The sequence below is a fragment of the Sciurus carolinensis genome, chromosome 10, assembly GCF_902686445.1.
Source record: "Sciurus carolinensis chromosome 10, mSciCar1.2, whole genome shotgun sequence".
NCBI classification, from domain to species: Eukaryota; Metazoa; Chordata; class Mammalia; order Rodentia; family Sciuridae; genus Sciurus; species Sciurus carolinensis.
The window spans coordinates 11,230,351-11,243,827 of NC_062222.1; the positions used below are offsets into that span (position 1 = coordinate 11,230,351).

At 32.5% G+C, this 13,477-nt stretch overlaps 1 protein-coding gene across 2 annotated transcripts in view; it reads left to right on the plus strand.

Annotated features, from left to right (window-relative positions):
- Window positions 1-13,477, plus strand: part of Pcdh10 (protocadherin 10) — a 56,866-nt gene that overhangs the window by 12,550 nt on the left and 30,839 nt on the right. For both annotated transcript variants that reach the window (XM_047567520.1, XM_047567521.1), the window contains exon 4: window positions 891-1,196. In XM_047567520.1, the coding sequence (XP_047423476.1) occupies window positions 891-1,196 (306 nt within the window). The remainder of the gene's footprint in view (window positions 1-890; window positions 1,197-13,477) is intronic.

The following is a 13,477-nucleotide window of genomic DNA, read 5'->3' on the forward strand; positions in this document are numbered from 1 at the left end:
GGATTAGTTAGTAGTTTTGTGTTGACTGGGACAAGTATTTACAACAGAGGACAAGTAATAAGGTAATTGTCAATAGTATCTGCAGCTGGTTCACTCTGCATTTGGTTACCTTGGTTTCACTAATTACAGCCATTTGTTCTGGGTTTGTCTAAGGCGGTAAATAATAAGTGATTTGTAGTAATATGGATTACCAGAGTGCCAATGAGAAATACCTTTAGGAAATCATTCGCTTGGAATCTCAGAAAACGTGCTTTTAGCTGCCCATGTACTCTTGTTTTTATTTGATATTTACTGGTTTATCAATGTGTATGCCATATTTCTGTTGAATTTCTGTTTCTTGTCTAGAGTCTATAATCTAAATATCATTGCTAAAGTTTAGCATGTTTCTTCCATTTTTTTGTCTTTATGAAAAAAAAATCAGCAGATTCATCATATTAGGGTTTATGGATTGTGAAGCCTTCACACCTGCATTTTTCCCCCTCTGTATGAACTTCACAAGAGATTTTCAAAAAAAAGTATGCATTCTTTTTTTCCTTACCATTTCCTGGTTCTTTGAATAATTTAGAGCAAACATTTCCACCCGCTCCCAGTAGTTTATAAACATCTTTCTCAGACGTATCTTTGCCATAAGTCTTGCCCTTTATATTTGCAGATCACTTGTCTTTTAAAAATGATGAACAAACTGATAGAAGGAGACTTTTGGTTCCTATCAATTTAAGACCAAAAGTATTTGCTAAGATACCCTCACCCATCACTCCTGATGCTACCTGTATCTTTACTTAAACACCAAGTAACTAACTGGTCCTGTTACTGAAGGCTACACATGTAGTTTCTTTCTTTCTTCTTCTTCTTCTTTTTTTTTCTGTTTTCTTTTCTATTTTTGCTTACAGGTATGGATCTCTTCTCCAACTGCACCGAAGAATGTAAAGCCCTGGGCCACTCAGATCGGTGCTGGATGCCTTCTTTTGTCCCTTCTGATGGACGCCAGGCTGCCGATTACCGCAGCAACCTGCATGTTCCCGGCATGGACTCTGTTCCAGACACCGAGGTGTTTGAAACTCCAGAAGCCCAACCTTCGGCTGAGCGGTCCTTCTCCACCTTTGGCAAAGAGAAGGCCCTCCACAGCACTCTGGAGAGGAAGGAGCTGGATGGACTGCTGTCTAACACACGAGCGCCTTATAAACCACCGTATTTGAGTAAGTATCACACAAAAGGCTGTATAAAAGTATTCCCTTTGAGGAAATAAAGTTCATCATTGCTCTTGATCAAAATGGGACTCAAGTTGCATTTAGAAATGAAGATAAAAGTTGCATACAGTCAGCACTTTAGTATGGAAAAAGGAACAGACTTAACAGGAAGATAGGTCCCTGTGTCAGGGTGTCATTGTTGACCATAGTAAAGCACAACTTGTGCGTTTGATGAAAGCATTTTTCAAATGTTCCTCATGTTTCTGTAGGATGTGTCTTGCTTGCTTGATTGCTGTGTTTTGAAGGGTTAAATTATGGTGGAACAAGTCCTCTCTTGATCTTCATCTCCTTACCGATGTTAGTCTTTTCTACCAGTCATCCTTTCACCCTAGTAAGGGAAAACACATGAAGCCAAATCCAGAGAGTCGTGCAGGTGTCATTTCATTCAAAATGATTTGAGAGTATCTCGGTGTGCAGTCGAGTCTGATCAGAACCAGAGGCCCTCTCTGATGGAAGAATGTCAGGACCTCGATAGTCCTGATTTATTGAGAACAGTAGCTTCTTCTAACACGCAGAAGCTGCTAATTGCACTCAGCTCGTTCAATATCGGGACCATATACTCTTAAGTGGATTATTTCATACAACCATTATGGACAAGAAAAATGATCTGAGATTCTGTAGTATGTTTCCTTTGAGGATCTTGGGAATGAACTTTTCCCATTATTCTCTGCTGTGTAAAAATACTTTCCTTTTAGTTCATAGATAAATACTACTGATTATTCAATGTCTTGGTCATACTGTATAAACATTAATTAATAAAGATGAAACTCACACCAATTCAATCAAAAGATGACTTTTATCATGCATTGGAAATCCTTTTACATGGTTTCTTTCATCTTCTAGTATCATTAAAAAAAAAATTCATGGAGCCATGAGCTAGAGGCAAAAGATAACACAAATTATAGATGTATTGTGTCTTTTATAACTGATGAAATAGGAAGGAAGACATTTTTCTTTTTTAGAAACTTAAAGGAAAGGAGAAACTGGAATATAGAGTTGAGCCCTAACAAATGTACAAGGTGAAAGGCACAGATTGAATGCAGGAGGCTATGGCTGCTGGTCTAGATTGGTAACGAGAAGAGACAGGTGCCGTAGGATTGAACATGTGGGTCTTCAGATGCATGGAATGTGGTGGCAATAGTGGTCATATGCACTACATGGAAGACTGTGTTTGGCTTTTAGAATTATTTAGAGCACCATTACTCCAGCATGATGTAACACTTCTGAACCTAAAGGTTGTGTCATCCTATAAAGCTTTGATAGTTGTTTAGCTTTATTTGTTAAAAGTTATATTGTATAACTTTACAAGTTATATTGTATGAGAAGAGCACAAATACATAAAGTATTGAGAAGTCGAAGATGTAATCTGAAATTTACACGTTCATATATATTAAAGTGAACTAAAGTAGCCTAAAATCAGATTTAATAGGTGAAGACTGTAGTGTAGTCCTTGTCCCTCAAATTGAATTCTGAAATTAAAATTTTGTTATTGAAAATACAACTTTTCTAAATTTTTGCCAACATATTTCACTATTGTTTCACTGCAGAATTCATAGTATAGAAACAATCAGTCATCTTGAGGCAAAAACAGAAAGGGTACTTGATTCAGAAGAATCAAAATTTGTAGTTTTTAAAAACACAAGTATTTGCTTTCTGTTATCTGGTAAATCTACTTCAAATATAGTAGAATATCAGCTTGCCACTCTTTGATCTTAGTGAGTACCAATCTTAATTTTCACTTACACATACAAACAATTTTAAATATCTACAAATGAATTTACTCTACTGATTTTTTTAAAATTTTAATAATCACAGTAACAATGTATATTAAGTAAAAATTCTGCATTTATTTTAATGCAGATTTCTCTACATCTTAAGAAACTAGTATTTTCATTTAGAAATATTATTTCAGAGATTATGAAATTTCTTAGCATATATGTGTTTCTAGAAATAAATATATTATTCTAGAAATGAATTTATTATTTTGTCAGATAAATTTAGATTTGTTTGCATATTGTTCAGACATACATTTCAGAATAAATTAGTTTTCAAATATATAGTTATGTGTATATATACATATATTTTTTCACACATTTTAGCTGGCTTATACTGCTCAAAATTAAGGGTTTGGGTTAAACTATGACCTGAATGGAAAATTAGCAGAAAAACGTTTGTATTAATATTATCCTTAGTTCTTCATACAACCTTAATCATGTAAATATTTCTCTTTTTTTTTTTATACTATCACCTTGGACTCATACAATTATATATAAAATTACATCTTAGTTCCAACTTAATAGGCATACATTGGATCTTAATCTAATTAGATAATCTAATATTACACACTATATACCATACTATTCCTGATCACTTTTCACCCCTGATTCGTATGGTGATAGGTTTTAATACTTGTGTCATTTATCATCAGGAGTGAAAATATTCTCATATTCTAAATTAAAAAGCACGTCCCTTATGTAATTAAGGAAGCTAAAAATTGACACTAATTACTTGCTTTTAATCAGAATGTTTAATTATTGAGGTTGCTGTTTTTCTTTTGCTAAACATGTATTTCGTTTTATAATGAACATAATATACATTTTGATGTTCAGGAAAGTACCTGTATATGCAGTTATTTTTGTAAAGCTCTAAAATGCCTAATAAGACTGCCACCATCACTTATAAGAAGATGACAAGGAAATGGTGATATGGTTAAAAATATAACTGAGATCATTGTCTATACAAGTAACTTTCAGTTTCTATACCTCTGTTAAAGTTAAAATCTACAAGAAGCCAAGTCTTAGACAAAATTAGGTGTAGTCACACTTAAAAAATGTACTTTATGTTTATCCAGATGCCTAAATACAGTTGTTTCCTTTTCCATGAAGAGTAGGCAAGATTCACTTAATCAAATGAAACGTTTAAAATTACTCTTAATTTTAAACTTATCTGTCAATAATTCCTGAGTTCGTCATGAGCTTCATTTTTTATTTTCATTGGAAAAGAAGACACAGAAAGATTGAGAAAGTTAATTTAAATATATAGAATATAGCCATATATTCTAAACATTGTTCAATTTACCTGAAAATGTTAGTTTTAGTTAACTTCACCTTTTTTACTAAACTAATAAAAAATATTAAAACACAATTTTAACTTTTAATTAAAATTAGTAATTGCTTTCCAACTTTAAACAATAGTTTTTAAATGAAAAAAATGTTCTCTGGAGTTTTAAAATCATTCTGTTTTTAAGGATTTGTTTAATATTACTAATATCTCATTTAAAATAATTTAGTCTTTCAAATGACCACAGTGCCTTATACATAAACTATTTGGATAATCTCAGTCAGTGAGAAATAGAAAAATGGGTAAAGTTGAGGAATGTGATTGATAAAAACCAATGTAGTTTATGTAATTTTGAAAAATCCCAGTAATTATGGTAATACTCAAAAATAATTTTTTTATCATTCTTGATTCTGCCCTTACACTTTGAAGGTCACATCTTAAAATTATTGTCACTGAATGAATATGTTCAGTTCCAGCTGGCCCAAACAATGCAGTAATAAATGCATAAAGACGTGTTACTTGGAAACTTGTTGACTTCTTAACAATAAAATAGTCAATTCCTTGATGGTCAAGTTTATCATGAGATAACCAATGAAATTACATCCAAATTATATTTGTGAAAAGTTTTTATTTGTTTACATTGTCATACAATAATTAATTATATTGAGTAAAGTGAAAAATTACATTGGTATCTGATCTTGGAACTTTCTAGAATCATAGGATTACAGGCAACCATTTAGTGAAAAATTTCACCATCCATCCTACCTTCATCATATGCAAGATTTAGACTAATTCATGTGCAACAAAACATGACTGGCTCTCTGTCTAACTTTATTTTTGCCAACTTGTGATCAAGTTTGAAATTTTATAACTTGCTCCTGTTGTGCAAGAGAAGTCAAATTTTTGAAACATTGTATTTAAAATATTGCTGACAATATTACTCTTCAGTAGACCTCATTTTGGGAAAGCTCTTCCAGGCACCTATCTATGTAATACCTATGAACAGTTCAGGCTTTTGGCTGTTTGGAATTGTCGAACATGCTGTGTGCAGAGACTTTTCCTCCAATCTCTTCACCATCTCAGTCTTCTGGGAGTTTCCATAATGCCTGGAACTCAATAGTGTGCTAAGAGCATGTATGGAATTCACGGTGAAGTGGCTTCTCTTATTGATAGTGACTTAATATTTATGTATCCCCAGTAGTACTACCTTTGGGGAGGTCCATTCCTATAATACCATGATACAGTGTGACCACCCCGTGTGAAAGTCCACCAAGAAGCACCTTCATTTCAGGCCTTTTTAACGTGTCTCTCCTGTAGACCCATAAGTCACTAAACAAATGGACATGCTTTTTAGGATTTTTTTTTTTTTTCTACTGATAGGCTAATTTCTGTCCACTTTCCCTCAAGTTTTGTACTTATTTGTCATCTGGTGTTTCAAGAGGGTCTTCTTGTTCTCTCACTTTTCTTCATACACATCTACACTTGTGACTCCAACTTTATTGCATTTTCAGCCTATTTCTTTTGACAGATCTCTGGTCTTAGAATCACACAGTCTTTCTACTTCCCTCTTGACATTTTTATTTAGGGTTGGGAAGAAGTCTGTCACAATCAGGAGAGTTTACTTACTTCAATCCTGCGAGAATGAGGCAAATGATAACTAGGGACCAGTGAAAAACCCAACCCTATTCCTATTCTCTACATTTCTACTGTCAGAATTCAGTGTTCTCTGAATCATATTCTATTTACGTCTTTGAAAAGTGATAATCTGTTCACAGTTCATATCATTATTCCAGTTAACCAATACAAGCAGTTGCCTGGACACCCCCTCCTACCCCTGCACAGCACTAGATAAGTGAGATATTATAATATTATTTTGTTTTTCTTCCGTAATTGTTGTGTAATGATCTAGCTCAACTAACACCATACAAAGTAATAGCTATAAAAATCCTTCTGAGATGCAGGTAGGAAATGGTGATTTTCATTTTACATCTGTCCATTTCTGTGGGCAGTTTGCTTTTACTTGTTAAGATGTTGTTCCTGTGACTTATCTCATGTCACTTAAAATTTGTGCTTTTGGAGAACTTAGAACTAATTAGCATTCAAGAAATTTCTGTTTCTTTGCTGAATAACAGTTTCCTAGTTTATTTTGGCAACATACTAATTTATAATACTCTGTGATATTTAAAGCATCATTTTAATAAGACAACAAATTAAATTGACCTTATTTTGAAAATGTGACCTGTGGCTTACTCAGACCTTCATATTCTAAAAATGAGACTTACATGACCATTATTTATTATGAAATATATTTTGCTAGTACTTTCTCACAAATTATTAAGTTTGCTAAATTCTGCTTCTGCTCTAATGTGTTTTTCCCTGATACGATTACTTCCTTGGCACATTTAGACTCATTATCCAGCTATGCATATTATAAATGCCAAATAATTATGTGATGAAAAATAGAAGAATGGGCATTTTTAAAATACCTGATTTTTCTCTAATACCACCCTCTTCATTTATTCCTGCACACACACTGTGCACACATGCACACATCATGATTTCTGAAAGCTTCAAGCAAAATTTCTTTGCTTTCAAAAAATTTTAAATAATTTTTAAATTAGTTGTATTCTCTAACTAGTACCTACAGGTTTTTATAAACAAAATTAGAATTTAAACTAATTCAAATATTGATATGCACCTAATGAGAGTACTTAAAATACAATGTAGATTTTCAATACCTTGAGATTTTAAACTTTTTTTTTTTGTTCTGAAAATGTATTTATATCATATGCAGGTGTCAATTTGTTCAGATTTCTTAACTTTCTTAGATTTTAATTTCCTTTCTTACCTAGTCTGTGAGATCATTTTTCTTTTACATATTTTATTTATCAGCAATTTCATACATTAGCTCTCATCTTTCACCTTTATATGAAGCTAACAGGTATATGTTCTATTTCACTTTTTTCTTTACTTAATTCCCATGAAGCAATTATTTATATTTTTGAGTTCACAGATAATTAAATAGAATATCATCACTTAAGATATAGAGATAACAGTAGATTAAAGCTACTTATATTTTTATTTTATATTTACAGTACTTTAGTATGAGTCTTTATTATTTAAAGCAGTTTGTTTCATGAATAATTTTCATTTTATTGAGTTAACACTTAACATATTAATATTTTTATATACCTCATTTATATTACAGATCATTTCCATTCTCTTTCTTATTTTGTACATTGGAAGTAAACACATGTAAGCATTTTTCCATCATAGGAGCCTAAAAAAAGAAGAATAACAATTAAAATATAAATAGCTTTATTCACTGAGAAGGAATATCTACTTGGGAATTTTTTCCTGGTCATCCTACAGAAGATTTATGAGTCCAAATTTAAATGTGTTAAGTTTTAAAGATATTGTAAATAAGCCTGGAAAATAAAAATTAAATTGCCTAACAAATATCATTAAACATTATTTAATTCTCAATGTTCTAGAATTTTTTTTTTTTTTGGATGAGTTTGCGTCGTCCGAGATCCTTCTTCATAGGAATGAGCATCATTTAGATAACAGAGCTTAGAAACTGTTTTGAACTGTGAGATTCTTTGTTTAGTATTAAATAATATTACTGTGTGAAGATGAAAGTCAGTACAAGGTGAGTCATTTTTAGTCATCTAGAGAAAAAATATCTTTGAAGTTTTATACTAAGGCCTAATGAAACTTCCTAATCACTGAGAAGTTTGACCTGTCAGTTTAGATGGGGAGAGTGTAGGAGATTTAAAAACACTAAATCTCAGAATATAATTACTACATGGATAGAAATGAATTGTAAGCTAGAAACTTTGCAGATAAAAATCAGAGGTCTCCGTCTTATTCTATAATTACCCATTACATGACATTGTACACATATATTACATACATTAAATAGGGCACTTGGTTGTATTCTTTCTTTAGAGATAGTTTCTTAGCTATATGAATAGAGGAACTAATATTTGACCTTAAGTTTTATAAAGTTCTAAATATACAAGAGTCGAATTATCTATGATAACTTTAAGTCACTAAGCTCAACAAATAAATATATTTCCTATGGTCTAGTTTCAAGCTTCAGTTGTATGAATACATTTACACACATATACATCCCACACAAAACATTATGAAATTATTATTTATTTTTTAATTATCACCATCAATTACTAGTGGAAAACATAATGTGATTATGTTAGACAGAATAAACTTATTTAACTAATGGTTACTTTGTCACCAGGAGCTATTAACATGACAATACAGTGCTTGATGAGAAACTTGTATGGGATACAATCCATTTTCTCTGTTCCTTTATTTTTAAGGTCTGGATTGCATTTTTTGAGGACCAGTTCATAGTGTTAAGTGCTTGTAAATTAACCATGACACTGGAGAAGAAATAGATTTCTCGTTCCTGGGCTATGGATTACAAGGAATACATTATTTTGAACGGCTAGGAAAAATGTTGTCCTGAGTAGGGCTTTTCCCCGTCTGAAGGTTGGCATTAACTAGAATCTTACACACTGCAGTCTTGCCTGTGTTGGATAGTTATCATATATTTACATAAACTGGAAACTGGACTGTAGTTTATTGAGTTTTTTAAGGCTCATATGCAAATGAATAACTGTAAGCTGAAAATTAGATGCTACTTTATTCCATAAAAGCATATTTATAAATGTTTTTGTCATAATTTTCAAATAAATGTCTTTTGAAAACACCTAATCATGAAAGTAGTATGTAAGTTAGATTTTTTACAAATGTATGCATTCTGAATTAAATTTTGATGCACCCTGGAGAAGGTAATTGGTAGAATAGTGGGGGCCCTTCTCTCATATCAGATTAAATGTTTCATTGGCAGTTCATTTCCAAAAGTGCAGCACATCATAAAGTTTTCTATCAAGGATGGTATCAGGAAAAGTAGATATGATAAAGTTATCATGATGATATACACCTGATGATGTATGTAAACTAAAATGTTTCATAAGGTTTAATCTAAATGGTTGTAGGAATAGGTACCTAAATATGAGAGTTCATATAATGGTTGGGTAGTTGCCTTCTATTATGCCCTTCGAAAACATAGGAAAAATCTGGAGTTCAGCCTGAAAAAGTGGTATAAAATTCTAATTTTTATAATTCTGAGATTTATCTTATTTAAGAATCATGCATTAGATGATTACATTGGAGGTCATATATTGGTAGCTCTGTCTCTACTCTTGATTTATCTCTATTTTAATAAGAGCTATGGTCATTAAGGACAGAAAATATAGAATGTATAGAGATCTACAAAGTTGTTTTTTTAAACATTGTTTTAAATGTTGGAAAGTTTAAGCTGTACAAAGCAGAGCCTAGCATACGTCTATGCTTTCCATCAACTCTTGGGCAAATTGTTTTATCCAAATACTAACATAGTAGACTGTTTATGAAGATGTTTTAAAGCAAATCCAGCTATCCTATTGCTTAATCTATTAATATTTCAGAATGTGCTTATTAAAGTTTATTTTGAACACAACTACAATATTCCTTCTTTAAAGATCAAGTTTTTTACTCTCATTAACTGTCTAGTTTTTGTTCAAATTTTCATAAATTTCTCAAAAATGTTATTTATAAGTAATTTATTTGATTCTTGATTAATTCTGTGTTAAAGATAGCAAGCAATCTTTGCAATTTTTTCTATTTTAAAACGTTTTAATGAATATATCAAATACACATAGCAAACTACAAAAACCATAAGGGTATAAAACTCAAGAAATTGTCACAAAATGAGAACACCTGTGTAATCAGTGACTGAAGCATTCTAAGGACTGTGTCCAGTAGCTGAAACATTATAGGTATCTCAAGAAGTCCACTCTGCCTACTTCCAGTTAGTGCTGTTCTGGTCACTAACTGATCATTTGTTTGTCTGTATTTTAAACTTTATATTATTGGACTGAAGGAAATAATGGAGTGTGCTCTAGTTTACTAAAATTTAATAGCAAGTTATCTCTGTGATAGTATTGGGAAAAATATCCACAGGGCCTAATATGTTCCAGTGTGTGAGCTAAAAAGACAATTTAGTTAGTATGTCACCTCTGTGGACCTGATTGATTTCCTTTGATATCTTTGAAGCTATCTTCAGGTTTTGTCTATCAGTAGTGCTTGATACTTTTCATTATGTCTTTCTTAGTGATTGAAACATAACCTGCTGTTAATTCAGTAATTTTTATAGAAAAAAATATTTCAATACGTTAACCTATCAGGTTATTAAAAAAGAGTAGAAATATTGAGATGTCTGTTTTTCAAATTTCTTTGAGCCCAGATAAGAGAATTGTGACAAATTATGACCTTGATACTTCAAGGAGATTTTAAGTAAAGAGATTAACATTTTGGAAAATCAGGTATCTGAAGACAGTTTAAAGGGATTGAGGAACTGTGAATTGAGAAGAAAAGGGAAGAGATGGCATAATAAATGTTAAGTATTTAAACAAATGGTGGCAGAGATAAGATAGTGATCAGTTAATCTGTCTTTAAGTATCTACTTAGCCCATGGAAGCCGGAGGTTGCAGGGAATGGGGAGTGTCTGACCCTGACACTGGTATTTGCTCCTGAGGGATAGGAAACATTTTATCTAGAAAGCTTTGCAAACTCCAAATGCATGCATATGCCAGCTGTGATTTGGTGGAATAACACTTTCTAGCCCTTTGATGTTGCTTTTCCCACAAAATGCTTTTCTCAGGCTGAGTCTGGCAAAGGAAGGAAGAGGCTCCATTGACTAGAAGATAAAGGCGAGGAGGCAATTGAGAAAGCTCTGATTATGTCTATTTCTTCTCTTTTTCTCCCCATGGATGACTTCTTATTTCTTTAGACATTTGAAGAAGCAAAAACTCTTGGTTTCTTAAAACCTGCATTCCCCCCACCTCTCTCATTGAATTGCACCAGAGGACAAAATGTACAGGAACAAAAAACTAAGAAATCAAAGTTCTAGAAAAAAGATTTGGGGAGTTGTGTAGTATGTAAAAGCTGAGTATGCAGATGTCAGTTGTACACATGTGCAGTGACTAACAGATTGTGTCTGTTAGTCTAGGAATACATGCATCTGAACTTGAAGGCTTAAGATGTCACTTCTATAAAATAATGTTTTATAAAATGAAGGCAGATGAGTGGATACTTAAAATACCTTGCTTTGTCAAATATTAAGTATTTTCTTTATTGAGTTGCCTTATTTCTCTTAACATGAGAATTTTCCACTTTTGGTATTATTTTATCCTTTGCTGAATTTTAAGAAAAATCCATGGTGGCAGTGTGAAATGGAGCACAATTAAATAAAAATGAGACAGCCATTATTACTGTTCCAGCCGCACTGCCTGGTGCCCTTAAACCTAAGCATGATGCACCTTCCTTGCTACTGATAGAGTAGGCAGATGGTCTACATCACATATGATCATCATATTTTGGGTTGATGTTTCAGAGAGTCAATTAAAATGTTGCCTTATCTTGGTAACAAGGAAGCTTGAATTGATCATGTGCTTAAATAAAATGAAATGAAAATATACTAGGAATTGTATTAGCTAAACATGAAAGCTACACTTAATAACAACAATAGCAGCAATCTACTGAGTGCAAAGTTTATAAATTTAAAGAGATAAAGAGGTGTAAAAAAATACCAATTTCATAAATCGTTATAAAGGGACAGTTCTTGTCAATTAAGGATTATGGCTTAAGACTTAGGAAACTCAGTCTATGGTAAAAATTTTTGGAATCAGACATAAAAATATTTTATGTAATTATATGTAAGTATATAATTATAAATATACTTAGTTTTGTGCAGGCAAGAGGAATATCTAATAGTTGACAACATAGAAATGCCTTTTAAAGTTCATAGTTTGGAGTGGGAGTGAATGTTTCTATTGGTGCATCGCAGTTGTACATGATGATTGGATTTGTATTACTTATTCATACATGCATACAACATGAGAATATGATTTGGTCAATGTCATTGCCTTGTAATTCTTTCCCTCTCCTCCTCCCTCCCCTTGGTCTCTTTCTTCTATTGATTTTTAAAAATTGGTACTTGCCTTAGAATTATTTTTAGGAAAGGCCTAACATTGAATAATTTAATTTCCATCTCTCACAGTTAAAATCGAGTTTGAGATTCAGTAACATCATCTTTGATAATTTAAATTGTTCACTGTGCAGTAATTCTTCATGAGAATTATGTTTTCAAATGCTTATTGGAAGTGTGCCGACATATCTAATATGGAGGGAGATCACCTTCCCTTTCAATGAGGGCACATGATATTGTTTAGATGTTTAAATCTATGTCTTTTTTTTCCCCTAATGTTTTCAAGTTCTTCACATTTAACTTACTTTCTTTTCTAATTTCAATTGAAAATATCAACAGGCCCTATTACTTTTAGTACTATTTTTTTATCGTGAAGGTGCTCCACATTTTAAAACTGTGAAAAAACAAACAAACAAGAAATTCTTACAAACAGTGCTTCAGGCAGGTCTTCCCAAGCTACTGACAAGAACAGTGTGACGCACGTTCAATAAATCATATTGTTGAGCACCGCTGTATTCCAGTTTCTGTGGTCGTCAGTTTTGTTTGGACTACAACTACATTATAGAAATGTTCTCACATGGTATAATGTTCCCAGGGTCTGGTATATAGGAAAATAATTATGGCTCATGAACTCACCACAGACTGATGTGTAAATAAGAAGATCAATAACAATTTAAAATACAAATATAATAACTAAATAAGCTGGGTTTCTCCTGAGAGTTCTCAAGGGGAACATTTAACGTAAGAGAACTAGATGCACTTACTTGTGATCACGTGAGCCGCGTGCCGCCCCACTCACTGTAAGAGAACTGGTGCTACTGCACAGATTGAAGGCTCAGATCCGATCCGGCCAGTGTCACCTGTTCTGTGTCATCCTACAAATGCACCAGAGCATTGTTATGACTCTGTCTCCCTCTTTTTCCCCCAAGCCTCATGCAAACTACCAACCTTTTTTGGCATATTTTTTTAAGGAATAAACTGACCTTGTGTAGATGGGCATATTTGGACTAGTGAAGTTTTCAACTTCCTTTTTCAAAGGACATGAAGCATAAGCAAGTCACCTGGTTAGATTGTGATATCATTAGTAAACTCGCAAAAAATGCTCTAGTCTCAC